At 38.5% G+C, this 24124-nt stretch overlaps 2 protein-coding genes across 2 annotated transcripts in view; one reads left to right on the top strand and one right to left on the bottom strand.

The window, feature by feature from the left end:
- Positions 1 to 14856, top strand: part of LOC124641142 (myrosinase 1-like) — a 28550-nt gene extending 13694 nt beyond the window's left edge. Inside the window, exons 11-20 of the mRNA XM_047179133.1 lie at positions 7231 to 7340; positions 7736 to 7883; positions 8459 to 8625; positions 9059 to 9319; positions 9899 to 9993; positions 10341 to 10488; positions 11107 to 11270; positions 11888 to 12037; positions 13881 to 13972; positions 14646 to 14856. Coding sequence (XP_047035089.1) covers positions 7231 to 7340; positions 7736 to 7883; positions 8459 to 8625; positions 9059 to 9319; positions 9899 to 9993; positions 10341 to 10488; positions 11107 to 11270; positions 11888 to 12037; positions 13881 to 13972; positions 14646 to 14808 — 1498 coding nt within the window. The 3' untranslated portion in view covers positions 14809 to 14856. The remainder of the gene's footprint in view (positions 1 to 7230; positions 7341 to 7735; positions 7884 to 8458; positions 8626 to 9058; positions 9320 to 9898; positions 9994 to 10340; positions 10489 to 11106; positions 11271 to 11887; positions 12038 to 13880; positions 13973 to 14645) is intronic.
- Positions 14857 to 15231: 375 nt separating this feature from the next.
- LOC124641146 (myrosinase 1-like) lies at positions 15232 to 23122 on the bottom strand. Its single transcript, XM_047179137.1, has 11 exons — positions 22979 to 23122; positions 19460 to 19569; positions 19041 to 19188; positions 18531 to 18697; positions 17904 to 18164; positions 17683 to 17771; positions 17251 to 17398; positions 16683 to 16846; positions 16164 to 16313; positions 15717 to 15808; positions 15232 to 15430 (listed from the first exon to the last, which is right to left on the bottom strand). The coding sequence occupies exons 1-11, from the start codon at positions 23005 to 23007 to the stop codon at positions 15295 to 15297; spliced, it is 1494 nt and encodes a 497-aa protein (XP_047035093.1). The 5' UTR covers positions 23008 to 23122; the 3' UTR covers positions 15232 to 15294.
- Between the last annotated feature and the right edge of the window lie 1002 nt (positions 23123 to 24124).

Raw genomic sequence — 24124 nt, 5'->3', positions numbered from 1 at the left:
CTTATCACGTTATATTTAAAAAATACAATATCTTTTTACCAATGATTTGATTTCAATATTACCGAACACAGCAATAGCGCTAAGAATATTACTTACACTGCCGGTTTCAGTTGCATCTGTTGAAAGATCATTTTCAAAATTAAAACTATTTAAGATCAAGGGCAAAAGACCCGGGCGGCATGATTTAGGGGGCGGCAAAATTAAACCATAACTACTGATTACTGAATTATGAAATAAAAATATTTAGTAGATCTATAAGCAATAAAATTTTAGAAAAAGCCGCCCTCGCTTTGGTCCTGTCCTGTCAATTCTAACGGTGAAGCCCCTTTGCATCCCCAAAAAAATTCGCGCTCGCTGCGCTCGCGGCTCCATGTATGAGACATCACAATTAATCTTTGTTTAATTGTTGAAGCATTCAATTCCGAAGAAAATATTTTTCATGGCTTTTTATGATATGTTTACTTCATGAAAACACTAAGGAAAGAATCGCGCTCGCTTCGCTCGCGGCTTCTTATATATTTGGACTTCATTTCTGTGCATTTCTTACTTTTTGACGTTGCTTTGTTAATTTACAGAGGTTTTTATTTATTTTTTGTCCTTAGACTACAAAAATTTTCGCGCTCGCTTCGCTCGCGCTTCCTTACATATGACATATCTCTTATACGGTAACTTTTGTCATCGGGAAACCCACCAAAAAATTGTCGCTATCAATATCTTTTACTGAATGAAAACGTTGTTATAGGTATTTAAGTTCTTTAGTTTGGGTTAAATAATAAACTGTTCCAAGTACTTTGACATTCATTATGTTGGTACCTATTAATCACAATCTTTCAATACACAGGGGCCACTAAGGTAATGATTGCACAAGACGACGGCTTTGGTTCCAATTAACTTTTCAGACCATAAACTATAAAAATTTCGCGCTCGCTTCGCTCGCGCTCATTAACGATTGCTTCTCTCTTCTTAAATCGCGCCAGTCGCACTAAAATATTATGAATGAAACATGGATATACATATAAAATGGGGGTCTGGACCCCCCCCCCCCCCTTATATGCGTCCGTGGTTGGTTTCAATTGAACATGAAATTTTTGAAAGCTTGGATACAAGAAAGTTGATAGAAGAATTCGCAATTATATGGCTTAGTTTTACACTTCAGTAAACAAATATAAATTCTTGTACCTAATAATATGTAGTCGTAGGGCGACATAATCAGTTTTGCACGCGGGCGAACAAACAGCTAGCGGCGGGCCTGGCGCCGCTACATAAAACTGTCTAACAATAACAAAACATTAAACAAGAAAGTTGAAACTTTTTAAACTTAAATAAAATTAATTATTGTTAAAATTTGGTACTTAAAACACACGTGACACTACATTTTACGTAATTTTGGATTTGAGTCTTAAATAAAAAATAATTAAAATTTCGCGCTCGCTTCGCTCGCGTATTCAGAAACTGTATGCGCTTCATTTTGCATTTGTCAACAAACAAAAAGTTAAGTACGTTTGGACCAAATTTTACGTAATATTTGGTTTAAGTCCGATAAAAATTTCGCGCTCGCTTCGCTCGCGTATTCAGAAGCTATATTATGGCCCTTATTTTTGCATTTGTCAACAAACAAAACGTTAAGTACTTTTGGGCTTAATTTTACGTCATTTTTGTTTTAAGTCCGATAAAAATTTCGCGCTCGCTTCGCTCGCGCATTTGGAAACTACATAAGCAAATTTTTCTTTATTTGCATTTGCTTACCTACACAACTGCCGACATGCGTTTAGCAGAGTGCTAATTTAGGTAAACCGATGAGGTGGTCCCCGGCAAGACAAACTTTAGTTAAAGTGGTCCCTCATGACTAAAAGGTTAAGAACCACTGGTTTAGATAAACTTGAATGCTATAAGCAATACCTACCTAGATACAAGCCAAATTTCACGCTTAGGTATAGTTCCATGGAAACTAGTTTAAGTGTTAGTGCCGTAAATTAAATTAATTTGTTAAACAGTTTAAAGTAGCCCCGCTTCTTAAATTATTTCAATTTCATATATACTTATAGGTACCTACTTCGCTAGCCTGCGTACCTAAAAGAATTTTAAAACCTTTAAGAAATCAAGTAACAAAGATATAAAAGAAAAGTCTACTGCGGCTAGTTGCGGGTTGTTCGAAAGAGTTACCGCGGTTCTGGAACATAAAAGGCCTTCGACGGAACACGACGGTTTTTAGTCAGTAAGAGTCTGACACTTCCTCACCGCTGCTAACCCAAAGCGGGAAGGGCCATTTGATGATTTTTAACGTCGATACAAAAAAAGAATCCCTTTTTTTGAAGTCGGTTAAAAATGACAAACGGCCAGTAACACTTGTTAAAAAAAATACACGGGAAGGGGCGGCAAAATCGACAACTGCCCCGGGCGGCAGGTACCCACGCTACGCCACTGAGGTGACATAACGCCTCTCAGCACTTTGTATGCAATTTTAAGGAAAATAACAAAAGATGCACTTATAGTGACATTGCAAAGAGTTTGAAATTGATATAAGTACTTGAGTCATGGATTGGTTTGGAGTAGTTGTATTTAGGTGAGTGAAGATTTTTTTGTTAAGAAAAATAAATTAATTAAAGAAGAAAATAAATAGGAGACGCGTTTTTTAATTAAATTAATTAAGATTCCAGTTCAGTCTTTTTTTTGATATTTCTTTTTTTATTATATTTTAAAGTCAATGTTAAATTCGTAACTAAAAGATTTCAACTAATTTCTTCTACTTTTCAGTGCTTTTGAAAGTCAATTCTAACGTAAATAAATTCGGCATAAACTCGTTTAAGTCGAACACTGCAAACTTTTAGTCATCTGACAGTTTGTTCGGGCTCATAAATCAGTACGGAAATAAATGGTAGTACGCACGCAACAATGGTCAGGTATTTAGCTGGTAACAGATCGACTAGGTACATCTTTGATTGAATTGAATTCACGATTTTCTTTAGAAAAAATCCTACCATCGGCCAACTGTCTTCCTACTGTTTAATCTGAAGTGTGCAAACTTTCAAAATACGTATTACTTAAATCTCTTCGTTTTCGTCCTCCTATTTGAAGACGGTAAGTTGACATGACAACAAAATACCCTGTAATTTCAGAGCCCTATCATTTTTTGATGCGAAATAAGTAATGGCTAGTAATAAAAGCTCCGACAAAAAAATAAGAATTGCCCTTACTCAAAATACTAAAGCTACTGACTAAAATACTGACTTTCCGACTACTTTTCTCCGAATAAAAATTACGAAACGACCGAATGAGATACTAAAGTCTTCGAAAAATAAACATCACTGTTTGTTGCTATAATACTTTTCTACCAGTATAAATTACGTTCTACTGAAAACTATGCTTTGTATTTTTTAATCTTTACTTGCCTACTATTAATTCATAAATTACCTTTCATATTTCATAGACTTGGTGCCATTTTAACTATAACATTATACTGAAAATATTATTCTCAGTGGTTAAACAATACTTTTAAAAAATATAAAAATGTACTTGTAATAATAACTTATACTTGCTTCATTTATCATGAATTTTATTTACCATGGGTATGCTTGCCTAGTGGGTAAAGGACCAACCTCAAGTACGAGGGCGCGGGTTCGATCCCAGGTCAGGCAAGTACCAATGCAACTTTTCTAAGTTTGTATGTACTTTCTAAGTATATCTTAGACACCATTGGCTGTGTTTCGGATGGCACGTTAAACTGTAGGTCCCGGCTGTGAATTAAAGTAGTATTTACGCTTTAATCTAAAACCAAGTAGATTTTGGTTTCCTAGAATATTGTTAATCGATTTCCCAAAAAGGAGGAGAATCTCAATTCGGCCGGTATGTTTTTTTAACCGACTTCCCAAAAAGGAGGAAGTTCTCAATTCGGCCGGAATGTATTTTTTTCTATGTGTGTACATCGATTACGCCGAGGTTTATAAACCGATTTACGTGATTCTTTTTTTGTTCGACGTGGAATAGCTGCCAGTTGGTCCCATAGTCATCAGGTCAGGATCTAATGATGGAAACCCTGAGAAATCAAGGGCAACCTTCGAATGTCGTAGGCATTTAATCAACACCCAACTTTTGTTTCGACGATTCTTCTTCACCGGTATTGATGAACCAGCTCCCTCCTCTTCCTCCGATCCAGAACGGTACACGGGTACCTCATCCATATTTCGTAACAATACTAAGTTTCCTTAATAGATAGTAAGTTAGTAGTTTCCTTAGTACATTTAATAGTTATATTAGTGAAAATACGAAAGCAAAAGCAACAAAAAACTATTTATTTTCTTAACATAAACAGACGTTACATGCAAGCGTCGGTCGTTGCAAACGCACTGCGCTCGGATCTTTCGAACTTGCACACGAAAACAGTTGAATGCGACCCGAACCCGATCGCGTGTGCCAAACTGTTGAGGTATTTTCATTATTTTGTATGTCTCTACCAGACCTCGGGACTATAGAGTCCCGGATTTTTGGGAGGCGAACGTGGGGCCGAAGCCAACATGCTGAAGCCCTTTTGAGACAACTTTAATGAAATGGTGACACAAAACCGACGATTATCCCTGTATACAGTATAGAAATGTACCCAAGGACAATCCCCGGTTCTGTGCTAAACTATTGCTAACTATGGATAAAACTACTTGGGCTATTGTGATGGGATGCTAGTGGACTAGGAATGGGGAAACTACGGGAACTATGGCACCTGCCGATAACAATGTAATAAATACACGTAAAAATGGCAGGTGGAGACTCGCCAACTCACTTACTGGGCCCCCGGGAATCAGTCGCTAAATCGCAACAAGAGGGCAACAGGTACATGAGCGGCTGAAGGGTGAGGATACCTCGGCGGACTTTAAACGCAGATCACGCGCTCCCTGTGGGTCCAGCATCACCGGCCCACTCGCCACTTACCACGAGGCACCTACCCTCCGAGTGGGCTGTTAACCCTGCTCTAGCGACTCCACTCTGACCGGCCGATGAAGGCAAGCCAAGAGGCGGGAGACCTATCCCCCGTCATGCTTCACTCCGGCAGGCCGGAGATGGGGGACAGTATACTCTCCCTGGAGCACTCGGATATATAGCCCCGCGGGGTCGCTACTCCCCGTCATCCGCCTCAGATGCCCTGCGGGGCTGGAGCACTCGGATATATAGCCCCGCGGGGTCGCTACTCCCCGTCATCCACCTCAGATGCCCTGCGGGGCGTATTTTCATTATTATTGAGAGTTAAAAAATAAATTTAATAACCAACAATAGAAATTATAACAGTTCATGCAAGTTGTAAAAATATGATTATTTTGTCAAAACCTCTGTTGTCGGTAACTTAGTAATTTTGTCGGAAGTTCAGTATTTTAGTCGGAACTTTAGTTTTATTACTCGAAGATCGAATTTTCTTTAGGAGAAAAAGTTATTTGTACCTGCTCATATTTGTAGTTAAAATTGATATTTTTTGTCGTTTATGTTTTCGATATTTTGTCGGTAATTCATTATAACGCTGGTTAATTAGAATAATAGTCGGCCACATATCGCTGGAGATTAATTTGTTTTTCGGAACCATTATTATTATCCATAAGTAATAAGTAATACATAGGTGTTGATGGATTTTTCAAATGTTTACAAGCAGATATATACGATAAAGATTACAGAAATGCTTTGACAAATACCTAGATGATTTGAAGTGTCGATTGATAACGAAGCACGTGGCAAGCCTATTGGTAATCTCCTGTCGAGTAGTTGCATAAGCTCAACTCTCTCTCTTTATCTTCAGTTTTATCGAATCGTAACAGCAATGCTTTTACACTGGTGGATTTTCCGCGCGTATCAAGACTGAGCGCACGACACATTCCGTGTAGCAAAAATGCTGCGCGGTTGTGACGTCATTTTGGCTCCACATTAATGCTGTGAATTCATGGCAATACAGACACTCATCGAGGAATATGGGAGAGGAGATTCTCTGGGATCTGGGAATAGGCGTGAATGCGCGTGAACCCCGTAAAAACTATCCACATTTATGTTCAAGCCTGTTTACTGCGCTTCACGGCACTACTGTGGAAACGCCACAACTCAAAGCTCGTACTCCTGGGTCAGTGTTGCGAGCACGAGCGAGAGCCGCTTATCATGCAACCGTTATATGAATGACACTGCCTCGTTGGCCTAGCTGTTGGTAGCGCGACTGCTGAGCACGATATCTCGGGTTCGATTCCCGGGTCTGGCCGAAATACTTAGCTTTGGGGGTTGTAGAAAACATTCACAATGCACCCCCGAGTCTGGAAGTTGGTGATTGATACACCCGTGCATCGGAGAGTTCATACATGAGAACAGCCGCCATAGCCGATAATCGGCTAGGAGGACATCGTCGCATGAATGATTGAATTTATTTAAAAAGTCTTTAATTTGTCCGAGTAAATACTGAGTGGGTGAGTATTATCTCGAGACGCGAGTAAAACCCGCAAGAAACAGTTATTTACATATTATAATCCACACCGGAATGCAAGATTAGTTTTGATATACTTAATATACAAAGAACAAATAGTACTAGCAGGATTTATTACTGTCATATTAATCTTATCAATGTTATTTTAGACTGTGTCTGTCTAAACAACTCGTGCACGGTAAGACAAATTACCTTCTTGCTTCAATAAACAATGGGTATGATGTTTAACATCTAATCAGTAAGTCTGACAGACAGTCTTACAAAGGGGTATCGGGTTGCCCGGGTAATTGGGTTGAGGAGGTCAGATAGGCAGTCGCTTCTTGTTAAATACTGGTACTCAGCTGCCGACCGACAGAAGCCGACCTCAATAGGTCGGCTTCCAGTCTAACCAGATGCAGAATGTAACTATATTGATACTTGGGAAAAGGCTAGGGAGATCACGAATGTGCCTAAATAGTAGTGCTCTATTTATCTCCCGGATACGGATTTATGAGCTTGATCAAATTGGTTGATAATCATGACTTTGTGTGGGAAGAGGCCTTTACTTTACCTACATTAGGTACTTTAAGTCCTGTTCCATCATTTCCGTGGTAGGTTACGCGACACCACGCAGTGCAACACAAGACCGCCTACTCATGTCAACAATATAAGTGGTTATTTTTATTTATTTTTGTATATTTTATTATTTATCTATTGCATGTTGTAAGTTCCCTATTTACCTGAAATAAAGGAACAAAAAAAATACCCAGCAGTTTAAGGATAATGATTGAATGGAACTTGTATTTCCCTAGTGCTGTGTTAGCGGGGGCGTGTAGTACTCAGGACCTGAGTTTCCCACCCGGGTTCATATTTGGAGCAGCTACAGCCTCCTATCAAGTGGAGGGAGCCTGGAATGAAGGAGGTGAGATTGACCATCAATTTGGTGCTGGGGAGTTTCTTGCGCCACTTCTTCTTAACAAAAACACACAGGAAGTGGTGAAGGATGGGCGTTTTTGGGGGCTGTCTTTTGAAAATTCCTGACTTTAAAAAAATGCTGTTTTGCAGCCAAATTTGAATAAATGATTTTGATTTTGTTTAGATTTTGTCAAACTAAGTAAATTTTTTTTCTGTTCTATTTTTGTTTCCACGATTTCAGACGCATTGGCAGTCGTAAGATCTTATCAACTTTTTTATTGTTCATCCTATTTCTTTAAATTCTTAGGAGGATTAACGCTCTACGCTTCTTTGTGTGAGACTAGGCCTTTGCCCAGCAAGGCTGATGATCATGATGGTGATGAAAGAGTCATAATTTTCCAGGTAAAAGTGAAAACACGTGGGACCGTTATGTTCATGAAGATCCAACCAGAATCAAGGATCTGACCAATGGGGACGTCGCTTGTGACTCCTATCATCAATGGAAGAGGGATATCGAAATGGCGGAAGAGTTAGGACTACATTTTTATAGGTAACTTTTACATATATGATAGATAGATAGATAGATAGATAAAACATTTATTCGGACAAACGACAAGACACCATAAAGATACACAATAAGAAATAAAACAAAACAAGAAGTGGGTAGAAAGACAAACATAAAATACAAAAATTAACGGCGTGGCGCAGTGTCTTACGCTTGCACCGAATGGGAGTCCAGCTCAGCATGTGTCACACTATATGGATCAATTGGACTTATTAGTATCCAGATAATATATGTAGAGACATGAAAATGTTGATAACAAAAAATCTTCTAAAGGCGAGATGTCGGCACTGTGACCCACACAAGTTGACACAAGTATTTCTTCTGGTCTAATGGATATAGCAAAACAGTAACGATTTGACTGCGATTTTTTCTGAAATTACTGCGAAATTGCAAACTGTGTGTGCAATTACATGCTGGGACTCTCGCCATAAGGACTTAAGGACCTCCGAAAGTTCGGATCTTTTAGGATGAACAACTAAGCATTGTATGATTCTTCTAAAGCATCTCATAGCAAATCAAATAGTCAAATACCTACATCCAAAATTTTGCTATATTTTCAGATTTTCTCTATCCTGGTCCCGTATCCTCCCGTCTGGTTTCCCGAACATAATCAATGAGGAAGGCAAGAACTACTACAACAACCTGATCGATGGTCTTCTGGAGAAGGGCATACAACCCATGGTGACCATATACCACTGGGACTTACCACAGTCGCTTCAGGATCTTGGTAAGATTTCAGGCAGAACTCCTTGCTAAAGTACTATAATATTTTGTGATGACTCCATGCTGTACTGCTGACTTGATTGTGTTGGGTTCGATACCCATTACGCTCAACATTTAGTACATGAATATAAGGGATACACGAAGGACTAGATAAGGCAGTAGGTGGGGGGGAGGAGGTACATGAAGAAGTAAATAAGGGAATCCAAAAGAGAGTACAGGGAGAGTTTATAGGGGGAGGTTATAGTTGCAGATTAAAGGAGAGTACATAAGGGAGTTTGTGTGGGAGTTCATAAAAGAGTATACATATAAACGGAATACCCTAAGGTAATGCATTCATAGGAATGAACATAGGGTAGTAAGAAATAAATGTGTCATCGCAAGTAAATTACAACAAAACTGCAGCTTCCATTATATAATAACACAATCATATTTTTCAGGTGGCTGGGCCAACCCTCTCATAGTGGACTGGTTCGTAGACTACGCCCGCGTCGCTTACACCCTTTTCGGAGACCGGGTGAAGGTCTGGATCACCATCAACGAGCCTCTGGTCTTCTGCGACGGGGTCTACAACTCGGGACGGTTCGCCCCCTTAATATACAGCCCAGAAGTTGGGGCTTATCTGTGCAATAAATACGCTTTGCTGGCCCACGCAAAAGCTTGGAGACTGTATGACCAGGAATTTAAGCCGAAATATCATGGTAAGGATTGTTGAGGAAGGAAGTGTTATTTATATCAATTCTAGAATAACCAACATTTAAGATGAGTTAATATAATACTTGAGTACCTATTGGCCTTTTTGATGGTCAATCTAAAGGTAAGGTTTAAAAGACAGGTCAGGATTGTTTTCATTAGTGATTTTACCCGGGTCCCATGAGAACTTGAGAACTCTCTAGCGTTTCTCAATAAATGGGCTATAGTTATCGGCACGAATCTAGAGCTCTGACCTTCACCTGCGCAGAACTAATTTATTGGGTCCCTTTTGTAGTATGAAGTGAGGCGCGGGGGCGGGCTAAAGCGGTGATTGGCCCGCAGTGCATCGCGTCATAGCCGTCACTCGGGATTGGTTCTTTGCTAATAAATCACTTCTGCGCAGATGTAGGTCAGAGCTCAAGATTCGTGCCGATAACTATATCAAATATACTCAAATATATTCTTTCAGTAGTCGCCTTCATTACTTCGTTCAAATAAGCTTTATTTATTTTTAATTATGATTATTTATGGATGCCACATATATGTACATATATACTTAAATATGTAATTACTTATTTTTACCACAGGCAAGGTATCATTAGCAAACCAAATGGTATGGTTTGAACCATACGACTCAACGGAGGAGCACATAGAATTGGCAGAGTTGGCAAGACAGAACAGTGTGAGTACTATATTTTGCCTGAAAAATATGTAAAAAGAAGCTCGTAGCTCTATCTAAATCAAAGCCTCGCGGACCAATCGATCATAAGGGTAAGCAATGCTCCGCGCGGTCAGTTCCTGGAGGGGTGACAAGTTCTTCCGTGATTTGGAAGGCGAAATAAACTGTTAAGTCCCGGCTGTCATTTGGACATCTTTGGCAGTCTTTACACATAGTCAAAAGCCAGAAAGACTTACCAGGGGGTACTGGGTTGAGGAGCTCAGATAGGCAGTCGTTCCTTGTAGAACACTGGTACTCAGCTGCATCTGATTAGACAAACCTGTTTGCATAAATCTAATTTGGTTTTCTAGAATGGCAGATACGCCCATCCCATCTACTCCAAAGCAGGCGGCTGGCCGCCTTCCATAGAGAAAGTCCTTGAGGAGGTCAGCTTAAAGAGAGGATACTCCAAGTCTTCGTTACCAGCTTTTACACAGGAAGAGATTGAGCTTATGAAGGGTAAATTTATTCTTGACATTTAACAAGCATGTATAAATCTTTGCAATATTGTGCAGGGGTCTGAACGTCATTTTCGAGTAAAGACAATGTCCTTTAATTTAACTTGAGACTTGACTTTTAGAGCTTTTCTCATATAGTATTTAGCGTGTTCTGATATAAGGTTTTAATTCTAGTGTAAAATCTTGATCATGGAACCGTAGTTCCTTCTTGAGCCCCATATGTACCAGGACAGCGGTAACTTTTTCTAACAATCCCGCAGTCGCAACTGACTTTGGCCCCAAGAAAGCTGAGTTTGCTGGCTCATCTTGAACCTCAGCATCATAGTGGTTACTTATCAAAATGTTACAGCCTTTTTATCGTCCCACTGCTGGGCTGCGGCTTCCTCTCACACGAAGAAGGATTGAGCATTAATCACCACGCTTGCTCAATGAGGGTTGGTGATTTCAGACTTAATAGTCCAGGTTTCCTCAAGATGTTTTTCCTTCACCTTTTTATCAGCCATTGATGTCCGAGATATACTTAGAAAGTACACACAAACACAAAAAATTAAATAAATGATGACACTTTAACTCGATCTTCCTGTGTTTCCACAAAGGTAACAACAGTTTTCCCTTACAGGAACATATGACTACTTCGCAATGAATTACTACACGACCAGGTTAATCCGTAAGGCGAGGGAAGGTGAGAAGTTCACAGCCTGGCCTCTTGGAGACTGTATTGATCTCAACGCCATCATTGAGAAGCAGGAAGATTGGCCCGTTGCTGAGTCTTTTTGGTTTTATGTAAGTTTTTCTTTGGAAAGAATATGCGATTGACAAGATAGCCAATAACTTCAAAAGGCTTAAGCTGATTTCGATATTAAATGTCCACGGTTCGATTGACAAAATAGCTGATAATCTTAAAACGGTTGAGCTGATATCGACGTAATATATCTAGAGACCACGGCCGGAATACCGGCTTTTACCCATTGAAACTGCATTCAAATCGGTTCGTCTGTTTATGAGCTACAACGCTACAAACAGACACACAAATACGCATAAAAGCCAAACTTAGGTATAACCCTTCTTCAGCGGGGCCCAGTAGGGCCAAGGCCTGCCGGGGCTGCGGGTTGTTCGAAAGAGATACCGCAGCCCTGGTACATAAAAGGCCTATGACGGAACACGACGGTTTTTAGTCAGTAAGAGTCTGACACTCCCTCGCCGCTGCTAACCCATAGCGGGAGGGGTCATTTGATGATTTTTGACATCGTTAAAAAAAAAGGGTATAACCCTTCTTTTTGTACCTTTTAGAGTTAAAGATACTGATTACCATGTAACATAAAAACAATGGCAGTAGACCGATATTTTTAAAACATAAATAGCTAAATTCTAGAACGAATTTCTTGCTATTCTATCCGCAGGTATTCCCTGAAGGTTTTCGTCGTCAGCTCAACTGGATGAAGCAGCAATATGGTGACTTGGAGATTATTATAACGGAGAACGGCATCTCAACCGCAGGAGGACTTGATGACCAGGAGAGGATTCAGTATTACAAGGATCATTTAGAGCAGGTGAGTTTCTCAAAATAAAAACGTTGCACCGATCCCTTTGAGCTGAGAACCAAGAAATTCTGATTCCTGGACAAATTGGTATCAAAATCTCTCAGGACATTCGGATAATAATTTAACTGACTTATTTTCTCCTTTTATTCCATTTTAATCCCTATTTTCTGTTTTTTTTTTAATGTTGATAACAAAAACGTTTCGTTACACGACCTGAAAATTATATGACGTTGATAAGATAATAATATGACGTTCCGTTCCTCACATTCACGTACCTAGGTCAGCGCCATCTAGTCATCAGCTAGTAAAATACTTAAAAAAATAAAAAGAAAATCCCTCATTTGAAACGTTTTTGACTTTGAAGTGCTAGCCTGCTACACTTGAAATACTTATATTTTTCTTACAATTATGGTTTTATGCTTGTTTTCAAATAGAATAATAATTAGATAGAAATAAGCCCGTAGAATTCCTCGGTAAATTAACTATTTAATACTGACAACGTTTTGCATAATGGAAGAGCAGTCCTTGATTAACTATCAAAATAAAGTTTTTTTAGTTTAGTTAGCCTCTAACTGTATTTGCGGATTTTATCTCTATCTCTTTAACTTTGATATTCGAGTTAACAAGCTCAACATAGATAGATACAAAATTGACACGTTATTAAATGAGCACAAATTGAGCCCCTGATATTAGAGCCTTAAAAGCAAATAAATATTTTGAGTTTGATTATAACCCCATAGCGTCCACAGGGTTATTACAAAAATTATTTCAATTGCTTATTTATGCAAATATGTACATTCATAGAGTATACAGCCAACAAGCCCGAGTTTGCCTTATTGAACTCTTGTAACGTAACCATACCGCGATGCAGGTTTCGCACAACACGGAGCAACGCCATCTGTTGAGCAAATGAGGTAACGTGCATTTGGGAGGTTTTACGCTTGTTTTCGGACATAATCAGATAGAAAAAGTATACAGCTTTCCTTTGTAAATTAACTATTTAACACTGATGACATTTTTCAAATCATATTATATCATTAGTCCTTAATATTGAACCATTCAAACAAACTTTTTAGTGCAGAAGTATGTGCACTTAAGTATATTGGCACGGAAAACTTTAAATTGGCACGGATTTGTGCCAATTTTCAACAGATATTAAAATAAGAAAAGTCGAACTATCACCAGAATAAACCGAGTTTTAAAAACACAAAACAAAGTACACTTAATTCTCCGATAGTTGGCGCTGTGCTCCCTCGCTGCGAGTATCATTACCATTGCGATGCGAGGCCCTCGCAAATGTAATGATACAAACATCAAATTGTTACAAAGTTACAAAGGGTTGTTCTATAATTTTGTTACAAACATATGCTTTCAATAAACTTGTCTAAGTAAAATTATTCTACACGCTCTCGCAAACAGAAAACAGGTACCTAATCAATTTTCTAAAATGCCGCGACGCTTTCTCACATTTTTTTTCAAAAGTCATTACTGAATTAGTCCCATTAAATTCTCTTAAAGTAAATGTTTAGTATTTTGAGGGTATGTAATATGTATTCTAATTACTTTTTAATGTAGGTATAGCAATGGTAGTGTACCTATGTGAAACAATATTTATCTAAAGTAAAACCTCTAGGTATGTACTATGTGCTTAGAAATAAACGATACCTAGGTAAGTATTCTATTCTTCTCTTCTGTTCTATTCTATTGAGATTCTTCTAAACGCTGGATGCAGGTCGCCTCCAACAGGTATCTGTGGAGATCTAACGGGGAGGCCTATGTTCAGCAGAGGACGTCCTATGGCTGAGATGATGATGATGATGATGTTCTAAACTCTTGAATATTCTGGTTACAGATTCTGCTGGCAGTAAAAGAAGATGGTCTGAATGTGACAGGCTACTGCGCGTGGACTCTTATGGATAACTTCGAATGGGGAGATGGATTGGCGTAAGATTGCTTTCCTTTCTATTTATGAACAGCTAAAGAATTAAATAGCTCACTAGATTTTTCTCGCAATCTCACACGTGTATAGCCTACGTTACTTGGGGACAGTATGGGTAGCTTCACAAAAGTGACAGAATTTTTTAAATCGGTAATGTATGTACTTGGAGCGGCTGGAGCCTTTAGTGTACCTACAAGGAGACAAACAAAAAAATGAGTTCCCTTTATTACATTAAGTAGTACATACAGATTTAAATATGTAGTTACGTATGTTCTACTAAGGGAGTCCAGCCCTATCACGGAAATGGTGACTCAGGGACCCAACTTGGGCTGCAGGATTGTTCGAAAGAGTTACCGCGGCCCTGGTACATAAAAGGCCTACGACGGAACACGACGGTTTTTAGTCAGTAAGAGTCTGACACTCCCTCACCGCTGCTAACCCACAGCGGGAGGAGTCATTTGATGATTTTTGAAGTCGTTGGAAAAAAAAAAGGTCCCAACTTATTTATTACTAAAGTTATTCACAAATCTGCCTTGAGCAAGCGTGGTGATTAATGCTCAATACGTGTGAAAGGAGGCCTGTGATACTAATGATAATGAGGTTAAGGTCTCATGTAATTTCTGATTGTAATCTCACCAATTTGTAACCTCTCATATTTGTTTCTTTTTTTTGTTCCAGGGTCAAATTCGGGCTATATGAAGTGGACTTCTCAGATCCTATGCGTAAGCGCACGCCTCGTGCGTCTGCGCGTTACTACAGTGATATTATCAGTAGCCACTCGCTTGATATACCTACCGACCTTTCAGGGTACAAAGATACAAAAAAGGTACAAGTAGTATAGATAAGAATTGTACAAAGGCTTTAATGTTAATAAATATTTAAAATCAGACTTTTGTATTTTTTGTTTCGATATAGGTAGGTAACTATCTGGAACCTAATTGAGGTGCTCGTGGCTACATAACAGCCCCACGAGCTTATCGATCTTAGTGAAGCTTCGGTAGATCCGTGGATGGGTAACTATCTATGTCATAATGCTATTCTTCGTGTTTCGAAAGGCATGGCAGGTGAGAGAAATCTAAAAAGCAGCATGAAACCATCTGACCCTTCAACAGTTATATGACGCTTTTCAGCTTTTTTCTATCTATCAGGGTACTAACTCGATTTTTTAAAGCAGGCACTTATACGTGCTTATGCGTATGAGTCAGTAGACTTTGTGGCAATGAAAAATGTATTTTATTCGTGGTTACAAAAATATAAAAAGAAATTACACCATTACTTTTTAAGTTTATTTACATAAATAACACAAAAACATTAACAATATCACAGCTTAAAGCTCGTCCTGTGTAGCACCGTTATCTAAAATGTAGGTCTTGATCAAGTTCTTATAAAACCGCGCCGAGTCGCGCGGGGTGCGCGTGCGATGTGGGTCATTGTAGTCTACCTGATATAAGCCGAATTTTGTGCTGAAAATTAAAGAAAGCCGATTTTAAACACCACTTTGGAGACTACTAATTCAATCTCTAAATTACTCAGGAACAGGAAGGCTTTTATAATTATATGGGTCCTACGTAAAGAGATATCGAAAAGGATACAACATTAAAGATGGTCCCACGGCCGAAACAGTGAAAATACTTAGTTGTGGTCAAAAACTTGATCAATTTCAATACCATTAATTCGAGGAATTATGTCTGATTCTGAACTACTCTTGATGATCATCTTATTATTCTATTGTGTTGCAAGAATACTTACGCATATCCGTCACTCCATTCGAAGTTATCCATCAGGGACCAAGCCGTATATCCGGTCAAGTTTACGCCATCTTCTTTAATCGCCAACAAAACCTGTAATAATTTAAAATTAAAAAAAAGTTTATTAGATTCAGCCTAAATCCTATTAACGTTCAGAATTGAAAAATCTCTCTCATTGTTCCTTTTCTTCCTCCTGCCCTGCTCCCAATTTTATTTGGGGTCGTCGCAATAAGTTTTCCGCTTCCATTTTTCCCTGTCACTCGTCATACTGACACTTCATTGTTCCTAGCAGTAAAGACGACAGACGACTCTTCAAAAGCGAGATGAAGTCGGTATTCCCTATCTGACTATCTTGAGAAGAAACACCGAAAATCAAGGATCACTTTCAAAGTCAAAAGATTACTTCACAATGTAACCAATGTAGGATCAATAGTAACTCAATGCTTACCTGTTTCAAATAAGCCTTGTAGTACTTGATCCTGATCGGGTCATGGATCCCCTCGTCTGTTGGGAAACCGTTCTCCGTGATGATGAACTCTACATCTCCATACTGCTGCTTCAACCAGGCTAGCTGTCTGCGAATACCTTCAGGGTGAATCTGGAAGAACGAGATTACTTTTTAACGGGTTTTAGAATATCAATGTTTGAACGTTTGAAACTATAAGAAGTCTGTCTTATCAAGTCATATGTGCTATCGATGAAAGGGTAAGCAAGGCTGTTCGTTTCGCTAATGCTACGCACGTTATTGCGGAAAAGTAAATTCACGTCAATATTCTTGTGATGTGACGTTCTCTTCTGGGCTGGTACTTTTGGAAGAACCAGGAAATTCTCATCTAGCTGAGAATTAGCAGTCCTCAACAAAACTTAAAGATTTGGCGACAAATAATTATTGAAATATGCCTCCAATTTTCTTTTTTATATTCCCATCATTTTCTGCAAAAAATCTTATAGACAAAAATTCACTCACAAAGAACCAGAAAGTAGAAGTAACATCCCAATCCTCCTGCTTCTGAACCTTCGCACCGAGGTCTATGCAGTCGGCAAACGGCCAGAAGTTGAAAGTCTCGCCCTCCCTCGCCTTGCGGATCAAACGGCTCGTGTAGTGGTTCATTGCGTAGAAATCGTAAGTTCCTGAGAATATTTAGAAGAACATAATTATACGGAAAATAAATAAGGTACATATAACAATGTACATTATAAAATAAATAATGTACATAAAACTGCTCCTTTCAATAACAACAAAAACATAAAAAAAAAAAACAAAAACATATTTTTCCAAAGCTCGTAGCTCGAAGCTCGCTTATTATACAAAATTAGCGACCTGCCCCGGCTTCTGCAATGCTATTCATTGGATGTTGTTATATATGTATAAACCTTCCTCTTCAATTGCTCTATCTATTAAAAAAACACATCAAATATAGGCAACTTTGTTTTATGCTATGTAGTGAAATAGCAATTTATCTGTAGATAATTTTATCCCACTTTGCTACTTCATCATCATCATCATCTAGCTCATACATCTGTTTGTTAATTACCTCTGACAAACTCAATCTCCTCTTGAGTGAATGCTGGTAGCGAAGACTTGGAGTACCCTCTCTTTAAGCTGACCTCTTCAAGAGCCTTCTCTATGGATACTGGCCAGCCACCTGTCTTGGAGTAGATAGGATGAGCATATCTGCCGACCTGAAAATATTTAACGTCATATTTGAGGTTTTCTGGATCTTGCCTTAAAAAAATTAAACTATGCTAGGTCAAAAAAGACCTGTCGGTTCTGCGGGATTAGTTGAAAAGTTTGTAGTATTTATAGTAGGTACTGAGAACTGTAGAACGAATATGAATGTGTTAAAAAAAAAGCTATGTTCCGCTCCATATAGAGCAGGAAAAACAATTTACCATCCAAAAAAAGGCAAGGTAGTTCAACGCGTCAATATTGTATACCATTAATCGATAGTCGTTAATTTACTTACAGCGTTTTGTCTAGCCAATTCTGCAAGTTCTGCATCAGCTGGTGTTAGAGGGTCGAACCAAATGTGGTGGTTAGCTACTGACACTTTACCTGGCAAAAAAACTTACATTTAAACTTTACTCATGCGCTCCGAGAACATTAAGTATATTTCTTTGATCCATTCAGAATAGGAATGGATCGCATAATGTATTCTATGTGAGGCTCCAATATACTCCAACTTACCCTGATACTTCGGTCTAAACTCTTCATCGTAAATCCTATAAGCCCTAGCATGAGCCATCATAACATTCTTATTGCACAAGTAAGCCCCAGTCTCCGGGCTGATGATGGGTGGCGCCATTATACCAGAATTGTACACCACATCACATATGACGATGGGCTCGTTAATGGTGATCCACCACTTCACTCGGTCGCCGAAGAGAGTGAACACTATTCTTGCGTAGTCTGCGAACCAGTCTGCTACGAGAGGGTTTGTCCAGCCACCTGCAAGAATCAAGTTGGAAAAGTGAGTTTTTTGAGACTTACTCTAGAAAATTGTAAGGTTACTTTTTGCGTTCAGGACATTCAGTATCATCATTACTGGTAGATTTAAAGTTCCTAGTGGATAAATTACACTGGCTTAACGTGGCCTAGGCCACTAAGTTCTAAGAACGTACCTATTTATAAAATCCTTTTATACCTACTTAGTGCGCAATAAAGATTTTGAATATGATATTTGACAAAGAACTCTTTGAGGACGATTGTTGACGATTTCAAGTTTTTGAAAATAGAGATCTCCTATGGTGACCAAATTCAAGACAACATCTAAATTATTACCGTACAAGCTGCTAATCACATATTTAAACTTACCAAGATCCTGTAGACTTTGCGGCAAGTCCCAATGGTACAACGTCACGAAGGGTTCAATGCCCTTCTCCAGTAGACCGTCGATCAGGTTGTTGTAGTACCTCGTGCCATCCTCACTGATGTGGTTAGCGAAACCCGACGGGAGCAGACGAGTCCATGATACAGAGAACCTTGAATGAAATAAAGAAATTAGCAATAGATATTCATTGTTTGACGAGCCGTTACCTCATTTACTGTACCTATTAAATGAAGTTGGTCTTTAGACATTTGAATAATTCTTTGCTGGAAAATTAGAAAGCAAGGGTTCAAGAAAAATTAAGGAGATGCTTGCTATTTATTTTGTTTCCCTGGTCAACATGTGTTTTGTTTTGCAGAAAGTTGAATCTTATCAAAAGAGTCGGAATTTTGTCGGAGTATGGATCATATCGTTTAGTTTATAGATGTAGCTCTACCTCTATGTAATTACAAGAATACTATTTGTCCAAGCTATTTTTTTTTAAGGCGTTTCCTTACCTGTAGAAGTGCAGACCTAACTCCTCAGCCATTTCAATGTCTCTCTTCCACTGATGATAAGAGTCGCAGGCGACGTCTCCATTGCTGCGATCCTGAATCTTATGAGGAAACTCATGGCAAAACCTGTCCCATTTGCTCTCACCTTTGTCTGTAAATAGAAGAATACCAATATATTTCTCATGGATACTTGAGCTGTTTCTATAAGACAAAGATGCACCATTTTATAGTTTTCTAAGTAAGACTACTTTCCTACTTCTAGACTTGTGATTTAATGATGAGAGGAAATATCATTCTGCAATCTCCAAAAAAGTATTATGCCAAAACGAATTTCTTAGTTCTACTAAAAGGGAATATGTAAAGTAAGTAACTTTTTAAACCGCTAATAAGTACCGTTAGTACTTATTTCCCTTCAAACTTACCACTAACATTCCAGGCACCTTCGACCTGAAAAGCGGCTGTAGCAGCTCCAAACTTGAACCCTGGTGGGAAGGTCAGGTCCTCAGCACACCATGACACCGCCAGCAAAGTGCTGTGAATCAAATAATCTCACTAAAGTTTCCAACAGGGTTCTACTAGCCTTTACGTGTTTAAGGGAGTTTTACCCCCATCTTTGTTCCCTCAGGAGCTACTAATTAAATACTGGTTACTAATTTAAGGGCCCCTAATATTCATACTCTCGTTTTTTTTTCTTGTGGGTTTGGCATGTAACTTGGGGCTATACCTTTTCGTGATCAGTGCCCAGATCGTATACAAAAATAAAGAATTAAGAAAGCCTCATGTCCAATTTCATTGAGATAACAGCTCTAGTAATATCTCCCAAAAGAGAAGAAAAAGAAAAACTGTTTGTTGATGTTATCAAAGAAAATGAACGACGGATACGATACATATCAGAAAACAATGACTTTTAGATCCATCTCAACTGTTTTGCTCCCCCACTAACTTTATAGCCTTGAAAAATAGATATCTTAAAGAGCAAAATCATCTTCCAAGATATTATGGAGATAGTGGTTACATAATTTATTTTTTTATTGATAACTAAAGAGGATTAGATAGACCATTACAACGTGGGGTATCTTGTCCTTCTGGCTATCTTATCTCCTGTGAACTCTCGTAACGACTGCCAAAGATGTTCAAATGACAACTGGGACTAAATAAACGTGCCTCCCGAAACACTGAGGGTCTTGTCATGACAAGATGCAAACTTAATAAATTGATTGACCCGTACGGCTGTTACTTAGCCACAGGCTCCTTACCTTTTCTCTTTGCTACTAGCTAGAGGGGCAAAGATGCGTGTAGTCTTATGACAAACAATTTAGTTATCTCTCAGTAGGTATTTTATAGTTTTATCACAAATACTTCCAATCCAGCTACGAGTACTTATGTTCCATGATATTTTTTTCGATTGATCTGCAAATCCTACATGATTTAGCGTTTCAGTCAAGGTCTAATTGTGCTAATCCAATCGTTGTTTTTCCTCAAGTGCAAGTTTTAAGTGCATTTTGGCTTAGTAGTCGCAAGGACTGTTTTAAGACTAATTTCACATCTATTTTTTTTGCGGGTTCAGCGTGAGGGAGTGTCAGACTCCTACTGACTAAAATCTTTCTTCTTAAGCCCTTTATATACCAAGGATGCCGTAAGACTTTCTAACAATCCCGCGGCCCCTAATTTTACATCTACTGAGGGATGTAAAATTAGGGGCCGCGGTTTTACTGCACTCCATATCTACACATTTGCCATAGTAAACCATTTATGAAGTTCCACCGGTTCTACTAGCTTCCGACTATCGATACCTTATGCTCGCCGATTCCTTATTGGTTGAAATATTTCTAGTAGTTAAGTATTTCCAAACTGTTGGCATTGGTTAATACCGATCAAAATTCTTTTATTTAATGAAACCATTCATTTTGACGTCGTCTGAAAACGACGAAATAGTTATTTGTTATACAAGAGTGCAAAGTTGCTTTAATTAGAATCCTGAGCGATAGCGAGGGAATCAAAAGAGCTCAAGGTGAAAAATCTTTGCACTCGAGTGCAACACGTAACTTTTCATCCCACCTCATCGAGGAAATTACTAAATGCAAAAAACAAAATGGCGCGCACATATGAGTATCAAATTAAAAAGCAGTACCTATTAAAGTTCATTTATTTGAAAACTCAGTTTAAAAATGAAACGACGTTAAAAATCTTTGTAAAAACAATAATAAAAATTACTTAATTAATTGAATAATTATTTTAAGCAGTATTTTATTTGTTTAATATGTATTTGTTTGAAAAGTCTTATCAAGATTGTCACAAATGGAGTATTGCACACGATGTTCTAAATTCAAATCACTTTGCCGCTCTAGAGGATAAAAACGGCTTTTGCGCTCAGATATCAAAGGATAAAACTACTCTTTCCGAGATGGTGGGATGAAAAAATATTTAAATAGGTAAATAAAAAGTATAGAAATAAATGCTGGTGATATTTAATTTGCCATGTGTGCCATTTTTTTTTTTGAGTTTAGAAATTTCCTCGATGAGGTGGGATGAAAAGTAACGTGTCGTGTGTGCAAAAGATTTTTCACCTTGTGCTCTTTTGATTCCCTCGCTATCGCTCAGGATTCTTAGAGAAAATCACCGTAAAGTGTAGGGCGCGAGCGCAGCGATCGCGAAATTGTTGAGTTTTGGAACACAAAAGTACTCAAACAAGTTTAAAAAAAAAGCGACCAGAAAGTGAAGCAGCGCGAGCGTAGCGAGGTCAACATTTTTTGACATTTGGGACGCAAAAGTCCTCCACCTCCGCTTACAAATAGCGCCTAAATAACTTAGAAATATCCACTGTTAAGTGAATTTTTTTTATTGTTATTTTGAGGACTCTCTAATTTACCTCAGAATTAAGCACAAATTAAAAGAAACCGCGAAAATTTTAAGCGAGCGTCAATTGTTTTTGCTACTTCAGTGCTTTAACTTTTTGCTAGATTGAGGACTCAAAAAATAAGCGTAGAACAAATAAGAAATGAAGAAGAGACATTTTTTTTCTAACTTTGAGGAATTCATTTAAGTAATCAGATAAAAGCAAAAATACAAAGAGAAGGGTGACAGTCGGACTGAGTGGGGTGACCGCCTCGATGTCTCGCATATGCACTGTTGTAGGTTTTTTTTTTAAATTGGTAGTCAACCTAGGCTTCGCAGATTAGAATGGCACCCTTAGTGACTTGTCCCTTCTGCCCGCGCCATCCTGGTCGTGCAGATATGTGCCGACCAAGATGGCACCCCCCGAGATATGGCACCCGGGGCGGACCGGGGTGGCAGGAACTAGGGGGCCCCATTCGATCGCGGGGCCCTGGGCACTTGCCCATAGTGCCCAGTGGAGAAGAGGGGCCTGGCTTAGATAAGTAGTAGAGATCGGAATTCAAAAATCTTGCTTGGGGGGCTAACGTAACATTTCTATCTCTGTTAGGCAAATCAACAGCAGTTTGAATATCAGGATCAGCCGTTAGATAGTCGTGGTGGCCTAGTGGGTAAAGGACCAACCTCTCAAGTATGAGGGCGCGGGTTCGATCCCAGGTCAGGCAAGTACCAATGCAACTTTTCTAAGTTTGTATGTACTTTCTAAGTATATCTTAGACATCATTGACTGTGTTTCGGATGGCACGTTAAACTGTAGGTCCCGGCTGTCATTGAACATCCTTGGCAGTCGTTACGGGTAGTCAGAAGCCAGTAAGTCTGACACCAGTCTAACCAAGGGGTATCGGGTTGCCCGGGTAACTGGGTTGAGGAGGTCAGATAGGCAGTCGCTTCTTGTAAAGCACTGGTACTCAGCTGAATCCGGTTAGACTGGAAGCCGACCCCAACATGATTGGGAAAAAGGCTCGGAGGATGATGATCGGCCGTTAGGTGCACTTAGGATAACTGTTCCCGAGTGTCAATAAACCAAAATACTTAATTTATCTACTTACCTTAAAACAACTGCCCGTTGCCAATCCATGATATAATTTGAGAACAAAACACTATCTACACGTTATATTATACACAATCAAACAAACAAAGATTACTAGATTAGAAAGATATTTATTTGTAATGCAGATAACACAAGTGCGTAAGTGAATACTCACTTAACACTTTCGTATTTTAAAACAATCTTGATATTTTTCAAAATATATTTTGATAATACAGGCTGTAAAATTGTTTGAAAGTGATACTGAAGCTCCAACGCTCAAAGAAAGGCCCCAAAAACAAGTTTTTTTTTTCAAAATGTCAGTTTATTTATTGTGGTAACTGAAGCCTGAAGGCTGGTTTTAAATACAAGAGTGAATGTGAAACATTCTGAAACTGCAATATATATAAACTAAGCTGAGACCTTAATCTACTTACAAGAAAAGGATAATAAATTACATAAACTGGTTTTGTGGTAGGAATTCCTTTAATAATTATTTATTACGTTTTCCTGGGGGTTTACCCGCGTCCCGTGCCCGTACCGGGATAAAAATATAAAATATAAACTGTGTTACTCTCAGATAATGCAGCTTTCTAATGGTGAAAGAATTTTTTAAATTGATTCAGTAGTTTTTTAGTTTATCCATCACAAACAAACAAACAAACAAAGTTTTCCTCTTTATAAAATTTATTAGTAATCATAATTTATAAACTATAATAATTTATTATCTCTCTAATGTCTAAGTGCGTGCTACTGCCCATTGCTAATTATAAATGTGGTTTATAAGTATATTATTATCTACCACTTTAATTACCAATTAACCCCCTGGAACGGTCTTTGGGTCATCAACTGACCTCGCTATGCATTTAAATCTACCAATATCTCTCACTATCTAATCTAAATTACGTATAAGTGGGTATCGATTAGATAATGTCCATAAAAATAGATAAAAAAAGAAAGTGAAAAACACTTGACAACAGGTACGAGCATGAATTATTAATTACTTAGCATCTCAAATAATTCAGGTGAACCAAACCTGAATTACATATTTGGTCTAAGTAGGTAATAGATAGGTATGGAAATTAATTGAAGTCACAGTGCTATCATACTAGCGGATTTTCCATTCTTCAAACATATCTCGCGCGGTTTTTAAAGTAATTACAGTACC

The sequence above is a fragment of the Helicoverpa zea genome, chromosome 22, assembly GCF_022581195.2.
Source record: "Helicoverpa zea isolate HzStark_Cry1AcR chromosome 22, ilHelZeax1.1, whole genome shotgun sequence".
NCBI lineage: Eukaryota > Metazoa > Arthropoda > Insecta > Lepidoptera > Noctuidae > Helicoverpa > Helicoverpa zea.
Note: the sequence above shows the minus strand (reverse complement) of the source record. Positions and strands in the feature narration are given on the sequence as shown.

Excerpts from the sequence above, each read along its gene's own strand:
- LOC124641146 (XM_047179137.1), bottom strand. The coding sequence starts at position 23,007 with ATGGATTGGCAACGGGCAGTTGTTTTAAG. Across the intron at positions 19,570-22,978 it reads CAACGGGCAGTTGTTTTAAG|CACTTTGCTGGCGGTGTCAT; the intron begins GTAAGTAGATAA and ends TTTGATTCACAG. Across the intron at positions 17,399-17,682 it reads AATTGGCTAGACAAAACGCT|GTCGGCAGATATGCTCATCC; the intron begins GTAAGTAAATTA and ends AAATATTTTCAG.